Source organism: Palaemon carinicauda, chromosome 1 (genome assembly GCF_036898095.1).
Source record: "Palaemon carinicauda isolate YSFRI2023 chromosome 1, ASM3689809v2, whole genome shotgun sequence".
Taxonomy (NCBI): domain Eukaryota; kingdom Metazoa; phylum Arthropoda; class Malacostraca; order Decapoda; family Palaemonidae; genus Palaemon; species Palaemon carinicauda.
The window spans coordinates 214295406-214322432 of NC_090725.1; the positions used below are offsets into that span (position 1 = coordinate 214295406).

General features: G+C 46.6%; 1 protein-coding gene across 1 annotated transcript in view; it reads right to left on the minus strand.

The window, feature by feature from the left end:
• Positions 1–26709, minus strand: part of LOC137653989 (BRCA1-associated ATM activator 1) — a 379147-nt gene extending 352438 nt beyond the window's left edge. Inside the window, exon 1 of the mRNA XM_068387628.1 lies at positions 26369–26709. Within this exon, the coding sequence (XP_068243729.1) occupies positions 26369–26537 (169 nt within the window). The 5' untranslated portion in view covers positions 26538–26709. The remainder of the gene's footprint in view (positions 1–26368) is intronic.
• Positions 26710–27027: the final 318 nt, after the last annotated feature.

Below are 27027 nucleotides of genomic sequence, written 5' to 3' on the forward strand. Positions count from 1 at the left end.
GTAGGAGAGCGCAGATGCGCAGGAGAGCAGGGGAGCACAGTCGCACGGGTGAGCACAGATGCGCTGGCAAGCGTGGATGAACTGGCGAGCGTGGATGAGCTGGCGAGCGTGGATGAGCTGGCGAGCGTGGATGAGCTGGCGAGCCTGCAAACGCTGGTAGTGAGAACGGCGAAAACACGCTGGAGAACACCGGTGAACAGGAGATCACTGGGACATTGGAGAGCACTGAAGCGCTGGGGAGTGCTGATGCGCTGGAGAGTGTTGAAGAGCTGGAAAGCGCTGATGTGCTGGAGAGCGCTGATGAGCCATTGGTGAGCGCAGGTGCACTGATGAGCGCTGGCGCCCCGCCAAAGGTCTGGAACGCTGAGAAGGAAGGCGCGTTCCCGAGAGCGAGGGATGTTTTGCAACATCATGTGACAGGAACGGTGAAGGCAGGGCAGGAACAGGGAAGTGCCCTTTAGAAGGGCGAACATCAACAGTGGGGGATCCCTAGTGATCCACAGATGAGTCCAAGACCAAAGTCCAAGGACTAGCGGCAGCGTCGTCAGGAGAAGGTCCAGGAACGGCGAAGGTCAAGGGCCAGAAGACAATGGAAGAGGAGGCTCCTTTGCGGGGGAAGGCTGCGTCGCTCAAGAGCCAAAGAGGCATCCAAAGGCGTACTTCTAAGGAGAAGGGATGATGCAATTTGATGACGCCCCTAGGAGCCAGTGGATCAGTAAGCTGATATTCAGCAGTAGCAATGCTCTGAACAGGAGTCTTTATGAGTGGCCGCTCTCGCGAACAAGAGAGGTGATCACTTCGCAGGAGAGACTTGCCTAAGACTATGCTCCGCCCCCGAAGGAAGAGAGACTCAGCATGAGGGAAACGTAGTCTAGATGAAGACAGCAAGAGCAGTCGGAGCCGATGAAGTGATGAAGATGATGCAGGGAAGTTCTCCCTCAGAACGGAGAAACAACCCAACACCTGGGAGGGAAAACTCTCCCTCGGAATGGGAAGTACTTCAGTCCAACCCCTGGAGGCAAACCTCCTGGCAGCGCTTTAAGATGATCTGCTAAGAGCGCTGGCTGAGAAAGCAGAGCCAGAGCTAGTTCCTCGAAGATGAAGTGCTGATCAGGAGCTGCCAGGGGTGTACAATCTCCTGTTTCAGGACATCTCTACACTGAAGTCGTCAGATGTCGACACAATATATTCTGTGACTATAGTGTAGTGTTACATACTGTACTGTAGCCTTACAGGACTGTGTCCAGTACGTAGTGTACACATGTGCATATGTACGGTACTGTACACTTACTGATGTATATTTGTATAATTACAAACTACTTATACTGTGATAGAAACCAAGTAAAATGACAAATTCGGAGATAATTTGTATTTTTCCTAACCATACAAAACTTAGCTACAGTATTTACATAGGGTTTACTTTCGGCGTAGCTGAAATGACGAGCCATTAGAATTTAACGAGGGTGTATTACCCTCGCGCTAGTTAGCAAGGGGGTAGGGGAGTGGTAGCTAGTTACCCCTCCCCCCCTCACACACCGGTGAACTGCTTCACTTCACTTAGAGGTAGGACTTGCCTTGGGGGACAGGGCTGGCAGGCAAATATGTGTAAATAGCTAAGGTTTGTATGGTTAGGAAAAATACAAATTATCTCCGAATTTGTCATTTGTTCCGTAACCGAAATACAAACCACGCTATTAACATAGGATGACTTACCCTTAGGAAGGGTGGAAAGTCCCCAGCCTTACTGGCTTTGGCTTACTCAGAATCCGAGTGAGCAGCACTCGAGAAAAAGAGTCCCTGCACCTCGCAAGTTTCTTGCTACACAAGAAACGTGCGGCCTACATAAGCTTGTGTGTGGAGGGAAGAAGTGTGACTTGTCCTAGGAAGTCGACTTGAAGTCCTTTAGCTGGAATTCTAGGCTAGGACGTTCCCAATACCACCTCGTCAGGGTATGGGGAACGCGACAGTATTAACTTAATACTAGGAACACAAGGAAGCATAGTTTACCTGCAGAGGTTTGAGGTCAGCTATGCAGAGAACCCAGGATGCTGCTTTCCCCAAGAGAGGGGAGGATGAAGAAAGAAGTAAGGGCCAGACATACTTCATTCATTCATGCAGACTAAAACCGGATAACAATGCCCTCAACCTTCTGCTACCTGTCCATTAAGGAGCCTGAGGTTAGACCAGCTGTTGTGTACCCACCACAGGGCCGATAGAAAACATATCGAGGCTCCTGTGGGTCACGTCCTGCAGGTAGTGGGCTGTGAAGGTCGTTAGACGTTTCCAGACTCCAGCTTGTAGCACCTGCGTCACAGAGTAGTTTCTCTTGAAGGCCAGGGACGTTGCGATGCCTCTGACATCGTGTGCCCTAAGGCGACGTGACGGAGGAGGATCTGGATTCAGGGCGTGATGGATGACCCTTTGAGTCCAGGCTGAAAAGGCATTCTTGATGACCCTCCTCTCCGTCCTCCCTGTGCTCCCAAACAGGGCTTGCACGTGAGGACGAACTGCAGCTGTTCTTTAAGATAACCCCTCCGACTCCTTACTGGGCATATTAGGAGAAGGTCTGGGTCATCTGTTACAGAACGGAGACTCGAAATCCTGAAGGAGTCGACCGAAGGTCCGGGACTCCCAGATTTTGAGTCTAGTAACCAACTCAGAGACGAACCTGAACGTTACCTCCACCTATCCTCTTGAATGGGCGACGTCATACAAGAGACCAGACCATGAAGTTCGCTGACACGCATGGCCGAGGCCAGAGTGAGCAGGAGCACCGTCTTCCAAGACCGGTGACGATCAGAAGCCTGGCGTAATGGTTCGCAAGGGGATCTCTTAAGAGCCCTAAGAGCCCAAACCATGTTCCATGGAGGAGGTCTCACTTCCGACTGGGGGCAGGTAAGTTCGTAGTTTCGTATGAGAGAAGAAAGATCCAGCGAGGAGGAAATGTCTATTCCTTTCAGCCTGAAGGCCAGGCTTAAGGCTGAGCGATAGGCTTCCACCGCCGAGAGAGAAAGGTGCATTTCCTCCCGCCGATATACAATAACTCCGCTATACTGGAATAGTGGCATCAAGGGGAGAGGTACCTCTCCCACGACACCAACCACAGAAGACTCTTCACTTCGCCTGGTAGACCCCTGCGGATGACTTTCGCAGGTGTCTAATCATCCGCTCAGCAACTTGTTGCGGAACGCCTCTCTCTGTGAGGAGATGCTGGATGGTCTCCAGGCGTGAAGCCGAAGCGGTGCTACGGCTTGTGGTAGATGTTGCAGTGTGGTTGTTTGAGTAGCTCATGTCGTGGGGGAAGCTCTCTCAGGAGTTCCGTCAGGAGATGCAGAAGTTCCGGGAACCACTCTGCATGATGCCGCAGCAGAGCTATCAGAGTCATCGACAGGTTGACCGATAGTCTGGTCTTGTTGAGCCCCTTCTCAACAGACAGAACGGTGGGAAGATGTAGACGTCGATGTTGTCCCACTGTTGTAGGAAGGCATCTTGCCAGAGTGTCTTGGGGTCTGGGACTGGGAGTAGTACAGCGGCAGCTTGAAAATTCAAGGCTGTCGCAAACAGGTCCACAAGGTCAGGACTTGTTGGCTACCAGGGGGGGCCGAAGACCACTCGGTACTCTCTATCTGTGAGGCCCTGCTCAGACTGTCGGAGAGCACATTCCTTTGTCCGGAATGAAGCGAGCCGATAGGGTATTGAGTGGACTTCGGTTCATCTCAGTATCTCTACTGCAAGATGAGAGAGTTGTCGTTCACGGAGTGACTCGCCAGGGTCTGTTGGAAGTGTTGAAGGGCCAGAATACGGCCTTCATTCCTAGCAGATTGATGTGGAGGTACCCTTCTGGTTCTGACCATAGGCCTGATTCAGAACGTGGCCCCCCCCCCCTTGTTTTGACGAGTCCGAGAACAGCATCAAATGCGGGGGAAGGACGAGAAGATCCATTCCCTTGCAAAGGTTCCTGTAGGTCAACTACCACTGCAGGTCCATTCGTTCCGCAGGTACCAAAAGGAACCAGAATGTCCGGGGAATCGTTGTCTTGATTCCACCGGGACTTAGGCTGCCGAAGCAGGGATCTCATCCTGAGGCGGGCGTTGGAACTAGCCTGGCCAAGGAGGAAAGGTGACCTAGGAGGCGTAACCAATGTTAGGCTGGAAGCTCTCCTCGTCTGAGGAAAGGTTCTGCGTCTCTCCTCAGCCTTGCTATCCTGTCATCTGATGAGAAGGCTTGGAGATTGGAATCTAATATCATGCCTAGATATACCAGTTGTTGAGATGGAAGCAGAGAAGACTTCTCGAGAATTACCATGATCCCCAGATCTTGGCAAAGTCCCAGAAGCTCGTCTCGGTGTCGAAGAAGGGTCGATTCCGAGACTGCCTGGGTTAGCCAGTCATCCAGAAAGCGAAGGAGACGGATGCCGCTCTTGTGTGGCCATGAAGATAACAGGGTGAACATTCTGGTGGACACCTGCGGTGCTGTGGAGATCGAAACACAGCACCTTGAACTGGTATAACTTGTTGTCTAGGCTGAATTTCAAGTACTTCCTGGAAGACGGATGGATTGGGATCTGGAAGTACTCGTCCTTCAGAACCAGTGTGCACATGAAGTCTTGTGGTCTCACTACAAGACTGATTGACTCTGCCGTTCCACGCTGAACGAAGTTTATTCGACAAACTTGTTCAGGGCTGAGAGGTCGAGACAGGTTTCTAGCCTTCCGACGCTTTCTTACAAGAAAGAGTAGACTGAAGAAGCCGGGGGGGGGGAGCCGTCGATGACCTTTTGGAGAGCATACTTCTAGAGCATGGTCTCGATTTATGCCCGAAGGGCTAGCCCCTTTGCCGAACCCATGGCATAGGAGCTCAGCGACGCTGGATTTGCTGTCAGTGGAGGTAGAGATATAAAGAACGGGATGCGATATCCTAGGCTGATCACGGAGATCGTGCAGGAATCGGCCCCGAGTTGTTGCCACCTGAGCGCGCAACCTTAGGCATCCCCCTACTGGAGACCATGCAGGGGGGTTGCCAATCCTAGCGTTTGCGGCCTCAGCCGCTCCCTCAGGATTATTGCCTCCCCAGGAGGACTTCCCGCCCTTCTTGTCTCTGACAGGAGGGGGCTGCTGTTTAGACACCTTGTCTAAGCTGCCAGGGCCGGTTCCGATGTCCTAGGCTGACGAAACTGTTGTTGAGGCGCTGGAGGATTGTAGGGTCTGGATGTAAGCGCCTTTGGAGGAGCGAATCGTGATTCGACTTTCTCCACCTCTCAGCTGTCTGTTCCCCTTCCTTGGGCTCAAAACAAGGTCTTTCCAAGGGTGGAAGAGTGTCTGAGCTTGCCGACATCCATGGTTGGGACTTCCGAGAGGAACCTCTCGGTCACTGCATCTCAATGCTTCAACATCGAGTTTGCCCACAAGTTCGAAACTTGGTGAGCCGGGAAACGATGGTGCTCGTGCCCAAGAGGAGGAAAGTTTCCACGGCCTTCCTGGAGCTCTCCTTGGACAAACTCTCGGATCGCAACAGGATGCCCAGAGATCCAAGCCAGACGACCAGCCACGAAGTGGCTCGCATGGCACACTTTGCGGCTTTCTCCTGGCTTAAGATCTCCGAAGACGAGAAAGCCACCTGCCGGGCGGAGAATTTCTCGAGAGAAAAACTCCCTGGTAAGCCCCTTCCACGGAATGGTGGAGAGGAAGGGCTAAACCAGGTTCCCCCATGATCTCGAAGTACCTCCTCTGCTGACGGCTGACGGCTGACAGACGCAGTGTCAGCGACTCCCGCGGGGGGGAAGGGAATCGAACGATCCTGAGGAGTAGAGATGATGGGGCCTGTCTGAAAAGAAGGAGAAGAATATTGCCCAGACCCCTCTGAAGATTCTTCCTGCTCTTGCACGTGCCATGCGCTGCGTTTACGGGGTGAAGATCGTGATCTGGAAGTACGCGCTCCAGAAGACTCACCAGGTTGCCCGTGTTGCGGAAACCCGACGGGAATCGCGGTCGAAATCGCCCTGGCGCTCACGCGATGGTAAATCGTTGGTTCGCGCGCGGGCGCATCCGCCTGCGCGTGGGCGCGCAGGTGAAGGCGAGCGCGGTCGTAAGGGCGAGCGCTGGCGGTCGGGAGACCGATGGTGCGTGGGCGAGCGATGGTGCGTGGGCGAGCGATGGCTCACTGACGGGAATCGCGCTGGCGCTCGCGCAATGGAAAACCGTTGGTTCGCGCGCGGGCGAACATGGGTGCGCATGTACGTGGGCGCGTGGTCGTAAGGGCGAGCGCAGGCGGCCGGGAGAACGATGGCGAGTAAGCAAACGAAGGCGCGTCTTGGCGAGCGATGGCTCGTAGGCTGGCAAAGGCGCATTGGCAAGCGATGGCGCATTGGCGAGCGGTGGCGAGTAGCGACCGATCGCGTACAGGAGAGTTAACGCGTGGGCGCGTAGGAAACCTACGACGATTAAAGCGTTGGCACATTGAAAATGCTTGCGCGCAGGCGAAGAATTGCGAGCAAGCGTAGGACATCGCTGGCGCGTAAGGAGAGCCAGGGGTGCCTGTGAGAGCCCATGCACTAGCTTAGGTGTCTCCTGGGCGGCGCGGTGTTAAGTGGAAGCGTGTTGGCGTGTTGGCGCGCTGGAACTGGAACCGCGCGTGGGCTCGCTTGGCGCGAAACTTCAGAAGGGCGCTGCGAGTCCAGAAGAACCTGTGAGCACCTGTGCGCTAGCGTAGGAACTTCTTGAACTGCGCGCGACGAGGCAGGAACCAGGAAATCGTAGGAGCGTAGTTGCGCGGCCAGACGATATCGGCGAGGGTGCAGAACCAGAGAGATCGTCGGCGAGGAGGCGACGGAATAAACTTTTTGCCTGCGCCCAGATCCAAAGATCATGGGCGCGTAGGCGAACGTTGGCGCGTATTGCGCACATCAGGAAAGGGGGGCGCAGGTGCGCGCTGGCGAGCAGGTGAACGTGGGGTCCAGTGAAGAAATAATCTCCCTGCCTGCGCCCAGATCCGGAGATCGTGGGTGCGAGGGCGAACGTTGGCACGCATTGCGCACATCAGAAAAGGGCGATCAGATGTGCGCCGGCGAGCAGGCGATCGTGGGCGTTCAGGAGACCGTAGGCGCACATGGCACGTAGCCGCACAGAAGGTCTCAGAAGAGTTGGCGATCAGGAGATCTACGGCGAGACTCAAGCTACAGAAGGTCGCTGGAGTGTTGATTCAGCAGAAGTCTGGTCCACAGCAGGAGAGTATTTGCGAACTACTGCGCGCGAGCGCGCAGAAGAACGAGGTTGCACAGGTAAAAAACCGGACACAAAAGGGACTTACTCACATTGTGAGATAAGCCCTTTGCCCCGAAGGGACCGGTGCCCGTTTGGAAAACGGGGAGGAGTGGCGCCCACAGCGCTTCTGCATCCAGGAACGGAGAAGGAAGACAAGAAGATCTGGCAGGTGTTGGAGATCACGAACGAACTGCCGACAGGAGTAGCGAAGCAGCTGCAACGGTCTGTTCTCGTCGAGGAGGATCCTCTGCGGCTGAAAATGAAGACGACCACGGACAGGAGCACCACCATCAGTCCTCCGAAGAGGAGTCTCTGTTAGTGAACTCCCCCGAGGGGGAGAGACACTCGCAGGAGAGACTGTTGGACTCAGCTGCCCCCTCGAAGGATGTTCGGAGGGGGAAACTGAGCCTTCAGCAACAACAGCAGGTGAGTCCTCCGAAGAGGAGTCTCTGAGTGTCCTCTCTCGCGAACGGGAGAGGTGAACACTTCGTAGAAGAGACAGGAAGAACTGATGAAGGCGCCCCTAGGAACGTTGGATCAGCAAGCTGACCATAAAGAGCAGCCCTCCGAAGAGGAGCTCCTGCGGCTGCTCAACCCCTTGAGCGTAGCTGCAAGTGCGAACGCTCAGCACCAAGAGCATAATCGCACAAACACCATGGTCCGGCCTTGCAACCGCTAAGCCCCTTGAGCATGGTTACAAAAGCGGTCGCTCAGCACCAAGAGCATAACTGCCCGAGGACCAGAAAAAATTAAGGTAAGAGAAGGGAACCTCCCTCGGAAGGGAAGTTACCAACCCATGGAGGCGAACCTCCTGAGCGTTCTATAAGAACTAAGGAGCTGACAGTTGTCACAGGAGAACTTCTAGGAGAAGGGAACACGCCCATGACGAAGTCGTAGAGGAGGCGGCAACAGCAGACTCCCCAGGCCCCAACAGGACAGCTCTGCTTCGTAGGCACAATAGGCAAACGAAAAACTAGATAGTAACTGTGAAAATAAAACAATTAGTTAACATTAATTCCCCCGGGGGAACTCCGAAGAGGAACCCGAGGGAAAAGAACATAAGAATTACGCACCAGGAATGCGCCCTCCTCCCCACTGACACTCACGGGAAGGGGGGGAAGGCGGAGAACTGTAACAAAACAGAATTATAACAATTATAATTATGTAAATCATTTAAGAATGTTCACTAATAGTAAGAACAAATGAACCCCGAAGGGAAGCGTTCTACACAGAAGCTGAAAAGTTAACAAATACAATTAGATTTGATTAAAAATAATTGAGACAAAATAAACAGAGTAGCAACTCATCCCGCAATGGGAGGGAAGCTACCGTAATACGTAGTAGAAATAAAAGGGTGAACGACCTCAAGGAGAGAGAGAGACCGTAGTCAACTAAACTCCCATGTTCCCTACGCTGAGAGACCAAGTTCCCCGTAGGGAAGGAGGAACAGCGGAGAAACAGATTAATAAATAAAGTCCAGCGATGACGAATCCCCACGGCGCCCGCCGAAGGGAGACCAAAGGACCAAGGGAGAGATCGCGACCCATGAAATGTCACCGTGGGGGCCTAGGACCACACGGAGATGTTGTCGTACAATGAGTGGACTTCCTAAACACACACACACAGCACAAACACTGAAAAGGAAACTTACTGTATTTCTATACTCAAATATATACATAAACATAAGAATGTTTACATATATATTAAGTATAAGAAAAGTAAGTAATTAAGTAAGACAAAACATTAATGGCTGCCATGCGAGGACGGGACAGAGACGTCTGTTCATTGTCCGAGCCAAAAGTGAAGTAGTTCTCCGGTGTGTGAGGGGGGAGGGGTAGCTAGCTACCACTCCCCTACCCCCTTGCTAACTAGCGCGGGGGTAATACACCCTCGTTAAATTCTAACGGCTCGTCATTTCAGCTACTCCAAAAGTAAACCCTATGTAAATAGCGTGGTTTGTATTTCGGTTACCGAACAAAACAATATTAGGCGGTACTTGGTGTGTTAACCCTGGATAGGTACGGTGGGTCGTACGCGACCCCGAGCGTAAAAAAAAAAGAGGTTTTTCTCACGTGACTCACCCCCGTGACTGAATTTGTGGGTGATCGACCTGCAGGAGGTGTCTCCCCTACACGCTCTAGTAGTGTCCAGATGTGCATTGCTGTAGCTGTACTCCTTCCCCGATTTCTGAGACGCGTCGGGGTCAAGCGCGACCGAGTTTACCCTTCTAAGGTAATTTGCATAATTATCAAAGTTATTACGTATTATGAAATTGTCGTAGAATGGTGCAACTTGTATAGGTTATCAGTTGTGGAAACTCTTGGTGGATTGTTTGGCTACCATGTGCATGATTTTTTTTTTAGTTAAAATGTCGTTCATCACCATGAGGACCATTTTACCGCGAGTGTCCCTTTGTCATTTTTTTTCATTTTTTTGCCAAGTCATTTTTCCGTAAGATATTGCCAAATAGTGTCGTAAAACTGTTGCTTGTTTAGTGTTGGAAAGTGTGTCTAGATGATCTGGCTACCCATGCGTGACTTTGTTTTTGTCAGATAGGACGTAGTTATTGGTATATTGGGTATTTAACTGCGGTTGCCAATTTCTGTTTTTTTTCAATATTTGTAAAAAATTTTACGTAGTAAGGAATTGCCGTACAGTGAACCCTCGCTACTTCGCGGTTCGACAATCGCGGATTCACCACTTCGCGGGGTTTTCCCATAACCCATATATATATACATATCGCGGATTTTCCGGAAAATTCGAAAATACCGCGAAATCTGAAGATAACCAAATACGATATTTTGTTACCTGTAATTCCATTAATACTGTAATTAGTAATATCTGCTCTTACTGATTGTTCATTGCATTACATATGATATATAATTCAGCACAGAAAGAAATAAAACACGAAAAGAGAATGTGATCATACGATAATTCAGTACGTAGTAAAATTAAATCGAACATGAAACGCAAATCAGATGCAGTCATACCATATTAGAATGGTGTGTACTGTAATGGATGTGCTTCTTTTCCATGAATCTTTTGTATGTATACGTACGTAGTACAGTACTGCATCCAATAATATTCTTTGTTGCAAAAATCACATTTCGAATACTGTAACCGTACGAGAGAGAGAGAGAGAGAGAGAGAGAGAGAGAGAGAGAGAGAGAGAGAGAGAGGCGTAAAATAGCGTACGTACGTAAATTTTTATTATTATTGTTATTATTATTATTATTGTTGTTGTTGTTAATAAAATTATTATTGTTATTATTATTAATCATTATTATTATTATTATTACTGTACAGTATTATTATCATTATTTATTATTATTACGGTACTGTATTGTACTTAATCTACGTACGTTCAGTATGCGCGGGGGCATCTTCTATGAGTAACCAACGCGCCATAGTACTAAGACGGGTTGTGATTGGTTCAAGCGCTGATAGATGACGAATCAAAACTCAAGTTTTGTTATCTAGCCTGTGATTGGTGTTTTGCCCGCATCTTCTACCCGCAGCATCAAAGTTCTCGCGGGGCTGCATCGTTCACTTTCTCTTTCCGCGTATTGCTGAGTAGACGTTCTTAACTTTGTGAAGTTTAATCTGTGCTGTGTGCGACTGTTTTAAGTTGAACTTTTTGTTGAACTTTCTGTTACAATGCCTCCCAAGCGTTCTGCTTCTAGTAAGGCTGGTAGTGAGCCTAAACGCCACCGAAGAATGATGACGATAGCTGAGAAGGTTACGCTTCTCGACATGTTAAAAGATGGTAGAAGTTACGCGGCCGCCGGCCGCCATTTTGGCATCAACGAATCCACCGTTCGCTACATCAAGAAGGACGAGGCGAACATTAGAAAGACTGCTGCAATCACCTTTAGCAGATCAGCGAAGCGAGTCGTTACAACGCGTAATAAAACGATCGTACGCATGGAAGGTGCTTTAGCTGTGTGGATTGCCGACTGCCGGAAGAAGAACATAGCGTTGGATACGAACACCATCCAAACAAAGGCTTTGAGCTTATATGAGAATTTTGCTGCAAAGGAACCTAAAGAGGACGACGGCAACCATGCTGAAGATGATGATGATGCAGATGATCCTCAACCAGGGACATCCACTGATTCCCAGCCTCAGAAACGTTTTTCCGCAAGCAAAGGATGGTTCGCGAAGTTTCAGAAACGCTTCGCCCTGAAAAGCGTTTCCCTGCATGGGGAGTCTGCTTCCGCTGACACTGCCGCTGCTGAAACTTACGTGAACCAGACTTTCAAGAACATTATCGCTGAAGGTGGATACAAGCCGGAACAAGTCTTTAATATGGATGAAACCGGCTTGTTTTGGAAGAGAATGCCGTTGCGAACTTTCCTGTTCAAAGAGGAAGCCAAAGCCTCTGGCTTTAAGGCATTCAAGGATCGCGTTACCCTCGTGATGTGTGGCAATGCTGCTGGATTTTTGTTAAAGCCGGGGCTTATTTATAAGTCGAAAAATCCTCGCGCTTTGAAAAATAAAAATAAGAATCTCCTTCCCGTGTACTGGATGCATAATCAAAAAGCATGGATTACGAAGATGCTGACCTCCAACTGGTTCCACCAGTGTTTCATCCCGCAAGTCCATGAATATCTCTTAGAGAAGGGCTTGCCATTCAAGATCCTTCTCCTTATGGATAACGCTGGTGGACACGCAACTGACCTGTCGCGTGAGGGCGTTCAGGTTGAGTTCCTGCCACCCAACACCACGTCATTAATTCAACCAATGGACCAGGGGGTTATCAGGGCGTTCAAGGCCCTCTACACGAAGAATACCTTGGCGGACCTCGTTGCGTGTGTGGATGCTGCCCAAGATGACGAGGATGAAGATTTCAACTTAAAGGCGTACTGGCGGCAGTACACCATAGCCACGTGCCTGCAGAATATTCAAAAGGCACTTCAAGAGATGAAACCTGCAACCGTAAATGCGAGCTGGAAGAAGCTGTGGCCCGATATTGTTTACGACGACAAGGGATTTACTCCGTCGGAAATCCAACACTCTGCAATACGGAAATCTGTGCAGTTGGCTGCCATAATTGGGGGTGACGGGTTTGGCGACATGACGACTGAAGACGTCGACGAGTTGTTGGACTGCCATTCCCAGCCCCTAACTGACGCAGACCTCGAAGACCTGACGAAATCGGCAAGTGAGGAAGAGAGTGAGGGTACCCAGGAAGAGACCCAAGAAAATGTCGAAGAAACGGGCTTAACATTAGAACGGCTTGCCAAGTTCTGCAACCATATGAAGGAGGCGAAAGAAATGTTGCAAGAGTGGGACGAGGATATGGTTCGCTCGATGCAATTCTGCAACAAGGTTGATGACATCACGACTCCCTACAGGATGCTCTTGGATCGAAAAAAGAAGCAGCGGCAACAACTTCCGATCACAATGTTTTTTCAGCCTCGCAAAAAAGAGCCAGTTCCTCCTGCTAGTACGCCTTCGGAAGAAATTGAAGAAGTTGAAGAGGTGTCCCAGGAAAAGACACCTCCGTCTGAAGAGACGTAAAATACTATCATTGACTGCACAGTAGAACACATCATCAGCTTCATCATCATCATTTCTACTGTGCAGCAAATTCATCGCCATCGTCATTCAAGTTTTTCTTGAACTTCTTTCGTGGTGAGTACAGTAACAATCTTTATTTTTTACTTTAACCTGTTTTATAGTTTAGTAATGTACGTACTGTATGCATTAAGTTAAAGGGAAGGTTTTAAAAGTCTACATGTTGTAACCTATCATATTTTTTTTGTTTAAAATTTACATTTACGTACGTAAAACAATCTCTCTCTCTCTCTCTCTCTCTCTCTCTCTCTCTCTCTCTCTCTCTCTCTCTCTCTCTCTCTCTCTCTCTCTCTCAAATTGTTTTCCTGCTTTGCTACGTACAAGTACTGTATAATTTATATTTGTAAGGTAACATATTTTGTAAATGCTTTTACTGTAAATACTGTATGTACTGTATCATTATTTATCACTATCATCATGCGCGTTAAATGCCTTGTTTGTTCTGAGCGAAGGTTGTTTACTGAGCGTACACGCCGTCGTTTCAGGCGGCGTCATAAAGAAAAAGATTTCATTTGGAAGTCCTAAGAAAAATACGTAAACTAAAACATTGGTAATAAAAAAATCAACATACAGTACTGTATAATCAATATAATCGATGCAAAAACTAACCTATACGTACATATATGTGTACACTAAATGAGTTTGTTTCTTCATTATGATCAGAGATGAACGTAAACAAAACATTGGTTGCCATTTTTTATCGTGCTTTTTAGGTGTTTAGGAAACACATGATATAAAATCGCCTTTAATATTTGTGCCTGTTTTAGTTTAGGGTGCTGTAGTACATGCATTAAGTGTTCTGTACATTAAAGGGTGGTTTGTTAACAGTACTACGTACAAGGGAAGGTTTTAAAAGTCCGAATATACATGTTAAATAAATAGGTAAATATGCTGTCACTACTTCGCGGATTTTCACCTATCGCGCCCGCGTCTGGAACCTATCTACCGCGATAAACGAGGGTTCACTGTATATTATTCATTTTTTTTTCATGTTTATGTGTTAGAAAGTGTGCCTTGAGGGTTGGGCTAACACGTGCATGTCTTTTTTTTTATCTGAGATGCCGTATATTAGAATGTTGGGCATTTTACCGCGAGTGCCCCTTTTTCATTTTTTTTCATTTTTTTGCCAAGTCATTTTTCCGTAAGATATTGCCAAATAGTGTCGTAAAACTTTTGCTTTTTTAGTGTTGGAAAGTGTGTCTAGATGATCTGGCTACCCATGCGTGACTTTGTTTTTGTCAGATACGACGTAGTTATTGGTATATTGGGTATTTAACTGCGGTTGCCAATTTCTGTTTTTTTTCAATATTTGTAAAAATTTACTACATAGTAAGGAATTGCCGTATATTATTGATTTTTTTTTCATGTTTATGTGTTAGAAAGTGTGCCTTGATGGTTGGGCTAACACGTGCTTGTCTTTTTTTTTATCTGAGATGCCGTATATTAGAATGTTGGGCATTTTTCCGCGAGTGCCCCTTTTTATTTGTTTTGCATTTTTTTGCTTAGTCATGTTACCGTAAGGAATTGGCAAGTAGTGTCGCAAAACTTATATTTTTATAGTGTTGGAAAGTGTTTCTAGATGATCTGGCTACCCATGCCTATTTTTTTTTTAGCCAGATATGGCGTATACTGTATATAAGTATGTGTTCGATTTTCCTGTGATTGCCATTTTTTCGTTTTTTCCCATTTCTTTCAAAATTACTACGTACTAAGGAACTATCACAGAGTAATGATTCATTTATATGTTTATTTGTCGGAAAATGTGCCTTGATGGTTTGCCTAGCACGTGGCTGAATTTTTTTTTTCTGAAATGCCGTATATTAGAATGGCCATTATTCCGCGAGTGCCCCTTTTTATTTGTTTTGCATTTTTTTTGCTTAGTCATGTTACCGTAAGGAATTGGCAAGTAGTGTCGCAAAACTTATAATTTTATAGTGTTGGAAAGTGTTTCTAGATGATCTGGCTACCCATGCCTATCTTTTTTTTTAGCCAGATATGGCGTATATATGGGTATGTGTTCGATTTTCCTGTGATTGCCATTTTTTCATTTTTTCCCATTTCTTTCAAAATTACTACGTACTAAGGAACTATCACAGAGTAATGATTCATTTAGATGTTTATTTGTCGGAAAATGTGCCTTGATGGTTTGCCTAGCACTTGGCTGAATTTTTTTTTCTGAAATGCCGTATATTAGAATGTTAGCCATTTTTCCGCGAGTGCCCCTTTTTATTTGTTTTGCATTTTTTTGCTTAGTCATGTTACCGTAAGGAATTGGCAAGTAGTGTCGCAAAACTTATATTTTTATAGTGTTGGAAAGTGTTTCTAGATGATCTGGCTACCCATGCCTATCTTTTTTTTAGCCAGATATGGCGTATATATAGGTATGTGTTCGATTTTCCGGTGATTGCCATTTTTTTGTTTTTTCCCATTTCTTTCAAAATTACTACGTACTAAGGAACTATCACAGAGTAATGATTCCTCTAGATGTTTATTTGTCGGAAAATTTTGTTTACTTCTTTTTTGATTGAATATCATCAAATTTTTTTAGCTAAAATATTATATTGTTTCACATTTTTGTTTTTTTTTCGATTTTATTTCCCTTCAAAAAATTTCTTTTGGGTCAGAATTTTAATTTTATAGTCGTAAAATAATCGACAATTATCCAGCAACCCACCATACAATTTTTATGCATATCCAATAATAATTAGATTAGTAAATAACACCTTGAAATTGACATACCCTTCCTACATTTCAAGTGGCAGATTAGGGAGTCTGAGTCAGTGTGGTTGGCGGCCATTTTGTGGACATATCCGAAGCGTAAGTTGCCCTATCTATATATATTCTTGTTCCCTATAGAATTTGTGATATTTTGGTATATTTTTACCTGCATAAATATCATATTATATATTAAATATATGTATTTTTTTACGAAATTTCTAAGTACTCAAAAAATTACCTTTATATATGGCCCCTGATATAAATCACAAATTTTAAGTAATTTGTATTTTTCCTAACAATACTTACCGAAGAAACACTTTATAGGAGATTACTGGTAACTCCTCTCCGACGACCAGATTTTTACGTAGTTTCCCCCTACTTCCATGTTCTATACTGTCCTGAATAACGGGAAATAACATGACCTGGGGGCATTGCCCAGGCAGGTCGCCCGTCTTTGAGAAGCTCTCTCCAGTAAGTTTTATGTAATGAACAAAACCACGAGGTCAGCGGGGCACTGCGGGGACGGTTGGGGGGGCCCTAAACCTAGAGTGTTTCTTCGGTAAGTATTGTTAGGAAAAATACAAATTACTTAAAATTTGTGATTTGTTCCGACACAGAGACTTACCTCGAAACACTTTATAGGAGACTTACACCTTAGGAGGGGGGAGTGTCCTTTAGCCCTGACCCCGATGGACAGTAGGGAAAACTACGTAAAAAACTCATTAAGTGTGATATAACACTTACCCTTCTGCAATATCTTCGTTGTGCTTGATATGGCGAATTTTCGTCTTGTGTAATGAGCGATATTTCTTGATGACGACTGACGGTACGAGAAAGTTAGAAAAGGGGGGAAAATAGAACTCGGCTCCTTGTGTCTAGATACTTTATGTTTCGCGATTGAGCCTGGGGCTTGAGCCGTCAAACCGAATGCAGGGCTGAGATGACCGGCCCGATAGAAAACCCGTCTAGAGACTTTCTCGTACAGTCCTTGAGATAATGTGCGGTGAAGGTCGACTGGTTGGACCAAGTTCCCGCTCGAAGAACCTGCGCTACTGACATGTTCTTTTCGAACGTTAGAGAGGTGCTAATGCCCCGAACATCGTGAGCTCTGGGTTTCCCCGGTGTAGGAAGACCTTGTTTTAAGTAGGCTTGCGTGATCACTTTCCTGAGCCAGAACGAAACCGTATTTTTGGATATGTTTTTCTTTATTTTTCCCCATGAGACGAAGAGATTCTTGATAGACGGGCGGAGGTTTGCCGTTCTCTTAAGATATTTCCTAATAGTCCTGACCGGGCATAATTTTAGGTCCTCCGGGTTTCCTTTATTCGGGATTGCCGGAATCGAAAAACTCTCAAACCTCGGATCCCACACCGAGGGGTTCTGAGTCTTGGCGACGAAGGATGTGACAAACTTAAAGGTTACTTCCTTCCATCCCCTAGTGTGTTCCACCTCGAATGACAGTCCGTGTAGCTCGCCCACCCTCTTAGCCGAGGCTAATGCTAGCAAGAAGACCGCCTTGAGCGTGAGATTCTTGTCATCAATGTCCTTTAAGGGCTCGAATGGTGGTTTCCGTAACATATCTAGGACTCGCGCTAAGTCCCAACTCGGGATTCTAGGGGCGGAAGGGGGGCATGATTGTTCGAACGCTCTGATAAGCATGGAGATATGCCTGGAGGAGCCGAGATCTATGCCCTTGAGAAGAAAGACTTGACCCAGGGCCGCCCGAACTCCCTTGATCGCTGGAACTGACATGTCTAACTTGTCCCTGAGATAAACCATGAAGTCGGCTATCACGGGCACTGACGCTTCCAAGGGCTCTATCTTCTTGTCCCTGCACCACTTCACGAATACCGCCCACTTAGACTGGTAGACGGCTGTGGATGATTTCCTCAGGTATAGCGACATCCTCCTGGCTGTCTTGCCGGAGTACCCTTGCTTCTTCAGGAGCCGCTGGATAATCTCCAGGCGTGAAGACGAAGGGCTTGCGGGTTTCTGTGAAACCGCTGAAAGTGAGGTTGTTTTAATAGGTCTGACCTGCCGGGTAGAGGCCAAGGAGGTAGGACGGTGAGGTTCCTTAGGTCCGCGAACCATTCTCTCTCCGGCCACCAAGGCGCTACCAAAGTCATCCTTAGGTTGGTTGCTGCCCTTACTCTGTTGAGGACCTGCCTTATCAGGGAGAAGGGGGGGGAAGGCGTACACGTCCAGTCCGTCCCACTTGTGCTGAAAGGCGTCTTCCATTGCCGCCTTCGGATCTGGGACGGGAGAACAAAATACGGGGAGTTGCGCGTTCAACCTTGTTGCAAACAGATCCATTACCGGAGATCCCCACATCTGTATAATGTAGCTTGCCACTTGCGGGTGTAGGGACCATTCTGTTGCTACCACTTGCCCCACTCTGCTGAGGCCGTCTGCTAGGACGTTGTTCTTCCCTGGAATGAACCTTGCCGTCAGGATGACGTCCTTCTGTTCCGCCCATTTTAGGATTTGAAGGGCTAGTTCGCACAACTCTTTTGATCTCAGTCCCCCCTCCTTCTTCACGTAAGCCACCACCGTTGCATTGTCTGACATTAGGGCCACCGAATGCCCTCTCATGTCCTCCTCGAAGTGGTTGCAGGCTTCTTGGACCGCTCTCATTTCCAGGATATTTATGTGTAGGGATTTCTCCCCCTCTGACCACGCCCCCTTTGCTGTCTTTTCCCGGAGATGGGCTCCCCACCCGTCCTTCGATGCGTCCGTGAAGAGAAGAACCTCCGGAGGTTGGGAGGACAGTGGCATCCCCCTTAGGGTGTTCGACCGATCCTGCCACCATTCCAAGGCCTTCCTGGACTCCTGAAGGAGAGGAACCACAATGTCCGGGGAACTTTTCTGGTTCCAATGTTCTTTCAGGTTCCATTGAACCACCCTTAAGTTCTGTCTCCCGTGAGGTACCAGCTTCTCTAGGGACACCAGGTGCCCTACCAACCTTTGCCAATCCTGCGCTCTTCTGGGGCGACCCAGAAGGAAGGGCCGGAGCACTCGATCCAGGTTGTCCAGCCTTTCCGTGGTTGGGAATGCCTTGACCTGTAACGAATCCAGGACCATTCCAAGGTACGTCCTCCTGTTGGATGGGGTTAGCTGTGATTTCTCCAAGTTGACCACGATGCCCAGGGTCTTGCATAATTGAAGAAGATCTTCGCCCTGTTGTTTCAAGTCTTCCTTTGAGGATGAAAGGAGTAACCAGTCGTCCAGGTACCTGATGAGTCGAATGCCCCGTTCGTGGGCCCATATGGAGACCGTCGTAAAGACCCTCGTGAATACCTGGGGGGCTGTTGAAAGACCGAAGCATAGGGCCTTGAATTGTAACACCTGGGTACCCCACTTGACCCGGAGAAACTTCCTGCTCGACGGATGAATGGGCACTTGGAAGTAGGCGTCCTTGAGGTCTATAGAAATCATAAAGTCGCCCTCTCTCAAGGACGCCATGACCGTTCTTGGAGTGTCCATTTTGAAGGTCACTTTCCTGAGAAACCTGTTGAGGGCTGACAGGTCTATTACAGGTCTCCACCCCCCTGTCGCTTTTTCCACTAGGAACAGGCGGCTGTAGAACCCCGGACCCGGGAATGTCACTGTTTCTAAAGCTCCCTTCTGCAGCAACGTCTTGACTTCTTCGTCCAACGCTGCCCTCTTCGCCAGGTCCTTGGGCACCAACCAGTCTGCCTGCGTTGCTGGAACTAGGGGGGGTGTCTCTTCCATGAAGGGGATCCTGTAGCCCTCTTTTAGTACTGTAACTGTCCACGGATCTGCTCCGTGGAGCTTCCATGCTTGCCAAGTGAGTCTGAGGCATCCCCCTACCTGAGGGTTGGGCAGGGGAGGGGGGCCTCCCATCTTATCTCCTACGGGAAGAACGGCCTGTTCTCCCCCTCCTGGAGGAGTAGAAAGAAGACCTATACGTTGGGGGGTTAGAAGATGAACCTCTTCGGGGGGGAACCACAGAGGAAGACCACTGTCCTGACGAGGGTTCCCTCCTTCCTTGAGTTGGTGTGGTACGCGCGGCCATGGGTGCTTCTGTCACTGGCCTCCTGAAGATGGGGCGGCGTGCCGTCTGTGGCTTCAGGGTAGGTAGCTCCCTCTTTTTGGCCAACTTCTCCACGACCTCTTCCGCCTTCTTCGTCGGAATAAGCTGCTCCCCCCAGACGGAGCAGGTCTTCAAGGCTTTAGCTTCCCTGTCAGGAATCTTAATGGGAAGGTTCTTGACTAGGGCGTCTCTTCTCCGGAGAATCCAGTTTGCGGAGAGAGCCAAAGACTGAAAGGTCAGGAATTTAAGAGCGCGGCTACCTGACCCCAGCAACTCATTCAGAGCCTCCCGTTTTGCAGGTTCCATGGAGTCTGTAGGAATCTGGGTGCCTACTAGGGTGGTGGCCCACCAATCCAGCCAGGAGGCCACATTAACTAAGTCCTTGGACATCTCCTCCATCATTGCCGACTCGGAAGGGGAGAAGAAGGTAGATGCTGCCGATGCCCTCCCGTCGGAGATGCCCTGGCACAGGATGTCTATGGTTTCCTCGGTCTTGCACGCACCGGTCGGCCTATTTTCTAAAGAGTAGTATTTCGTCTGCGACTTCAAACCCTGTAGGAGCTTTGCTGAGCTGTGACCCCTGCAGGAGTCGCTATTGCGGGATATGACCTTATCAATGTGAGTCTTTCCAATCCCCACGTTACTGGCCTCGGGAAGAGAGAGAGAGAGGACTTTTTCTGGGCGGGGACCGCTATGAACTTGTTCAGGCCTGAAGTCCAGGGTTCTTCCTCTTGAGTGGCGGGTTCTATAAGGTTGTTATAACCCCTAATTAAGGCAAGGACTCTCCTGTACGCTGAGTCCTCCGTCACCGCCGACTCGCCCTCCCCTCCTTCCGACCGACGGGGCGAATCGTGATCTCAGTCTCTGCCGTGATGGCGGGGTCCACGGTTCCCTTTACCTTCGACGTCCGCCGTCCCTCTCCTCTTCGTGGCCTTTTTCGGTGAAACGGTGTCCTCCGTGAGATAGTTCGACGGAGGTGTCCTTCCCCTTCTGGGGTCTCGATGGGGAGACCTGTCGAGGCTGCCCGGCCTAGACGACGGCCCCCTGCGCTGGGCGGGATAAACGTCTCCAGGACGGGTCTTAGGCCTGCAAGATGTAGCCCTTCGCTCATCTGGTGACTCCCTGACGCGGCACGTGGAGGTCCTTCTAGGGGGACTGTCTCCTGCCCGCTCATGTGTCGAACCAATAGGCTTGGAAAAGACTTTAAAGTTGTTCTCTGGGACGAACACCCACGTCCCTTTCGGAGAGACTGGTCTCCTGCTTTTGGGTGTAGGGGAACGGGGACTCATCCTGTCCCGAGATCCTGTGGGAGACCGCGAAGGGGAGTTCCTCCGCACAGACCGACCTCGTTTCCACGTCCCTACTGGGGGGGTTGTTCTCCTGCTTTTGGGAGGAGGGGAACTGGGACTCACCCTGTCCCGAGATCTTGTGGGAGACCGCAAAGGGGAGTTCCTCCGCACCGACCGATCTCGTTTCCTCCTCTGTCGTCTCCTCCGTTCACTGCTTGACGAATCCGAAGAGTCACGTCCTGACGAGAAAGACTGACCCCCGTATCGTGACCTAGCACGTGACTGCGTTTTCTTGGGGCTACGCCGTACCCCTGACGGAGAAGGAATGGGGAGACTCTCCTGTAGCGAAGTCTTCGGCGGCAACCATCCCGACGGGCCCGCCAAACCGGGGAAGGCCTCGCCAAGGCCTTCCTCCATGTCCAGTGGGGACCTCATCGGAGTCCTCGGCACGTCCCAAGCCAATGGATCTTCTTGCGGGGACTCCTCTCTGCCGACGCCACCACTCGTCGCTGATGACCCTGGAACTTCCACCCAGGAACCTGACGAAGAAAAAGGGACACTATTAGACCACATGGGGTCCCCCGACGAGACGTGGCCCTTATGAGAGAGAGCCACGTCCCCCGGACCCCCACTACACTCACTTACGGTCGCCTGACTTGCCTTGGCCAACGAAGGACCGCCCACAAATTCCCTCTCTTGGGAAAGAGGAGCCAACTGCATGTTCTCCCTGGACTTACCTCGCCCCTTACTTTGGGTAGGGGAAGGCGGATGTACCCTACCTGACCCTTCTCCTGCTGAAGTCGCAGGGGAAGAAACGCTAGTCTTCCTAGGGGACTTCTTCGATGCCTTCTTCTTTTTGGTACGGAATTTTATCCACTGGACCTCGGGCCAATCGGCACATTCGGAACACTTATCCGACGGCGAACAAGCTTTACCCCTACACGAGGTACACAACATATGAGGGTCAACCTCGGGCTTAGACAGAAAAGCCCCGCATGATCTACCGGCCCTAGGCCCAGGACAACGGCGAACGTGTTCCATAACGCAACACAAAGGGCCGTAGACACAAGCAAGCCACAAAGGAAAAGCACTAAAACACTAGGAAAGCACAAGGGAGCGAAATCAAAAGCACGTAGTGAAAGCACTAAACACACACTAAGAGATCCCGATCACGTGGGAAGCACGTGGAACTAAACACAAAGGGAATCGCACGGAGTATGAGGAGCTTCGTGAAGCACGTGTGTTCACGAACCGACCAGAAAACTTACTGGAGAGAGCTTCTCAAAGACGGGCGACCTGCCTGGGCAATGCCCCCAGGTCATGTTATTTCCCGTTATTCAGGACAGTATAGAACATGGAAGTAGGGGGAAACTACGTAAAAATCTGGTCGTCGGAGAGGAGTTACCAGTAATCTCCTATAAAGTGTTTCGAGGTAAGTCTCTGTGTCGGAACAAATGTAATTTACAAAATAATGAAGATTTTTTACATATTTCTATTTTAGGATAACATATGTTTATTCCCTAAAAAAATTAGCCACTTCCTATTTCATTTGGGTACCCCAAAAAATTCATGAAATTTGGACAAATTTTTTTGGCCAAAAAAAGTTACCCTTTTTTTCTCATTTCAGATCTTCACCTCCATGGGTCTGACTTCATCCAAAATACATCAAGATGTGTCCTAAACATTCAAGAATCAATTCCTAAAAGGATTTGTGTATATATGTATAAACTTTTTTTTTATGAATTTTTATGTCAGGTCTTTTTTTTTTTCTACTTAATTTTTTAAAATATTTATAATAAATAGTTTTTCTGCAGATGAGTAGTATTTATCTTTACAGTTGTTTTAAGCATTCATTGAAGTTTTTTTTGGCAAAAGAAAAAAAGAGGTTACTGCAAAAACTGATTTTTCAAGAATTTTTTTTGGCGTCGGGGTCGTTCGCGTCCGAGTATACCCTTAAAGGGGTGTCCGAGGAGCGTACCTATCCAGGGTTAATTATACGAGCGTAGCAATGGGCAGTGAGTTGTTAGGTTAGGTAAGGAGCTATCCCACCCTTGGGCACAAAATATACATAAAATCGCGCTTTTCGTGCTTGTCTCTATTACCACCTAACCCTTGCGAAGAATGGGGGCTAACTGTAAATCAATAACTCAATGAGTATGAAGGTATTTGTAATATTGTACAATGAGCACCGTTATCAATGACTCCAAAGAAAATGGGATGGAAAATCATATTTTTTATCCTGGAAAACAAAAGCTCCAGTGTTTTAACCCTTTTTCATTACTATTACTCGGTTTTGATTACTGTAACGGTGTTCTTTATTACGGTAATTGGTTAATTATGATGAATACTGGTTAAAACGACAAAGTTTAAAAATGTTTATCTAAATATCATACAATTAGACTGGTACACAGTATATTTTAAGGTGTTTCGAACGTAACTGATGATGATACCTAGCGCAAAGCCATAGCTTTTCAGTAATGGTAGCCGATTCACCATAACTCAAAATCTATGGATTCCCGTCTGAAATAATTGGTATTATTATACTGTATTACAGGGCAATGTAACCTAGGGAAAAAACTACTTTTTCTTATATAAAAAATTATTCTCTCTTCAAAAATGACACTCGTTCCCGTCGCAAATTAATTGTTTCAGAAATATATATATATCTATATCCTACGATAATGGGGGACCCACAGTGGGAACTCTATACATTACCTTCTTGGATGTACTGTATAATAATCGGAGGAAAAGTCAAAACAGTATAACTGGATAAACTTTGGAGGCGCCGTTGCAAAGACTATGTCTCATGAAAATATACAGTGCTGCCAACGTCTGATGTAGATCAAATGTTATCGTAACAAGCTATCATTAGCAGTGTTTTTCATTTAATTTTTCTCATTCTACTTGCCAGTCATAGACGCTCCCATTCGAGCGTTCGTACATAGCAGGTTTCGACCTTCTGCGCAAAAACTCCGCCTCCCTGCGCAGAGGCTTTTCCTCCACCAATAGGATTTCTTCTTCTCTAATCGTGAAATGTAACTATTCGTACTCTACCAGCTCTCTTCAAGTCTATTACTTGATTAGTTATGTAATACCCTAGTATACATATTACGTTTGACCCAAGAATTACTTGTTTTATTAGCCAATACCTTATAAAATCACCTCATTTTATATATCCATTAAATATTATTTATCATACATTCCATTTTAACTTCCTATATTGCTTTTATTTCTTTTGTTATTATCTTGTCACACCCCGATTTCACATAAATACTTTCTCTGGACAAGTTTCCCATTCCAGTTCATTCGTGTTTACCCTCTAGACTCCATTGTTTTCCCGTTAACCAATCACGAACCCATACGTATTCAAAGTTTGCACAAGGGGGTTGGGGGTTAATATTTCCCTACCCCCTTCCTTTATCTCTTTAAGTGGTCTATTCATACCCCTTCCACCAAATCCTTTTCCCTGGAAACCTTTGTCCTAGTAAGGTATCCATAATTTTAAGTGAGATTTATTTTTTCGTATTTTGCGATGGAGGAAGTTATAGAAACTTGTAACGGCTGCAGTATTCCATACCTAAAAGCATTTGCTAAATTCCATGATGATTTTTATAATTCAACATCCAATGTTGATAATTTCCTTAAAACACACAATGTAATACCTCAACGTTTACAGTACCCCATGTCCCGTTCCTTAAAACACACAATGTAATACCTCAACGTTTACAGTGCCACATGTGCCGTTCCTTCCTATCTTACAGGAAAGACATTCACGTATTTTACTGTAATACCCAAGCCAAGATATCTAAAACCAAAAAGAAACGTCGGTGTGGTTATACTGTTACTGCTTATAAAGGTACATTTTTGGGAAAAAGTCGCCTACCCCATGGAAGATCCGCAAGTTTCGCCGTCCGGGTCATAAAGGTAAGTCATTCAACAAAAGTCATTATATTGGGTTTGTGACCTGTTAACTTCTAGGTTAGGTTAGGTTGGTTTGTTAGGTTCTGTACCCTTTTTGTACCTTTTTATATATTGTGTTAAGGGTATATGGAACAATTCTTTAAAATACACATGATAATATTACCGAAGCATTGCTATCGTTAGCAATGTCTTTGTAACGTTGTTAACACTGTGTATCATTGGTAACATTGCTAATTTTATCGTTAGTAGTACAAATCGTGAGGTTTGTGACCTGGGAACTCCTAGCTTAGGTTACGTTGGTTTGTTAGGTTCTGTACCCTTTTTGTACTTTCTATATATTGTGTGAAGTGTATATGGAAAAATTATTTAAAATACGTATGGCAATATCTAGCATTACTATCACTAGTAATGTCCCGTATTTACCCTTCTCAGTAAATACATGAGGTTTGTGACCTGGGAACTACTAGGTTAGGTTAGCGGGGTTTGTTAGGTTCTGTACCCTTTTTGTATCTTTTATATATTGTGTAAACGGTATATGGAAAAATTCTTTAAAATACACATGGTAATATTACCGTAACATTGGCAACGTTAGCAATCCCATCCAACGTTGGTAACACTGTACCATTAGTAACGTTTCTAATGTTATCGTTCTCAGTACATAAGTGAGTGAAGTGACACCGTTGAACAAGTCGTTATATTTAAACATTTTAACACACCATATATAACACTACTGATTATATTTAAACATTTTAACAGAAAATATATGTTTTCCTGTAGAAAATAACGTGATTTAACCGGTTTTCACCTTCATTTCATCCGTAATAACAGCAACCAGTTCGGCAACTTAAAGTTAGTCGAATTGGTTGTTCTGTTTGTTTGCGGTTGAAATGAAGATCAAATTCGGTCAACCAACATTATTTACTGCAGGAAAACATATATTTTCTGTTCAAAATCAGAACCTGTAATACAGTAAATCTTTACCAAATAATTATCTAAAACGTTCAAACATATAAATCATTGATTGCGCTATTCTTTAAATGTACCAAAACATCTAGAATTTTAGAACTTCTGCAAGTTGAAATATATAATTTCCACCAAATATCTTCATCAGAATCATTCAAAGTACCTATAAAAACATTAGCTCCTCTTATATTATTCAATAGGGATATGGTACTATACTATAATTTCAGCGTAAGTTTACCAAACGAAAGGGTTATGTATGATTGGGGCCACCTGTATGTATTATTATGCCTAAAGTAGACTACGGCAGTGTAAGGGGGTCACAGGGGGCGTCAGCCCCCCGTTAGGTATGTAGGTAAGGATATGGCTTGTAGGTCAGGGGGGAAAGTTTAGGTCCCATTTTTAATTAACGCATGAGGAACTGGCCGCTGATATACAAAGGCTCCAGTTAAAGTAAACATCAAAGGTTTAGCCTCAATTAGCCTCAAAACTAAGCAATGATCTGTGTATAGTAAGTAGCTTATCTATCAGATAATTAATTATCCCAAAGTACAATGGTCCACAAGCTATTCATTGCAATCAACTTACCATTTCCGTTTTTCTGCAAGTAGTCTTCGATGTAAGTGTGGAGTTTCTGTAATGTGGTATCATCCTCGATCATAACAGGTGATTCTGACTTGTTATGACTTATATATGCTGTCAGTTTCTGAAGTACCATTTGCACTTTCACAACCAATTGAGAGTCACCGCTATTCATTTTCCTATTCTATCAGATGTTATTTACACTAGACAACAACAGTCGTTAACTGACATTCACGACATCAACATAACACAAGGGCACAAGTTTACTGATTACACATACTCTTTGAGGATAGTTGCAGCCTTGCAGGGTATGTAAACATTGTCCAAAGGATATATACACTTAATCTTTTTAAGAAGTGCATTCTTTCGCTATACTAATGTAGCCATTAATTAAATTCTTCGTCTTTCTTTTTTATCTATATAGCTGGAATTGATAAATAACTGATGTTAGAATATAGATATCTTTATGATATTGAGAACATCTTCAATAATAATATGTAATGTGGGTAAACATTTATAAAATTCTGTCTTTTAAAAGATGGTTGAGAATGTTAGCTCTTTCTCTTTCTCAAAATGATTGCTGTTTACATATAGAGAATATCAGCTGCCACTAAAAGTATAGATAATACTACGTTAAGTGGAGAGGTGTGGGTATCTTATATCAA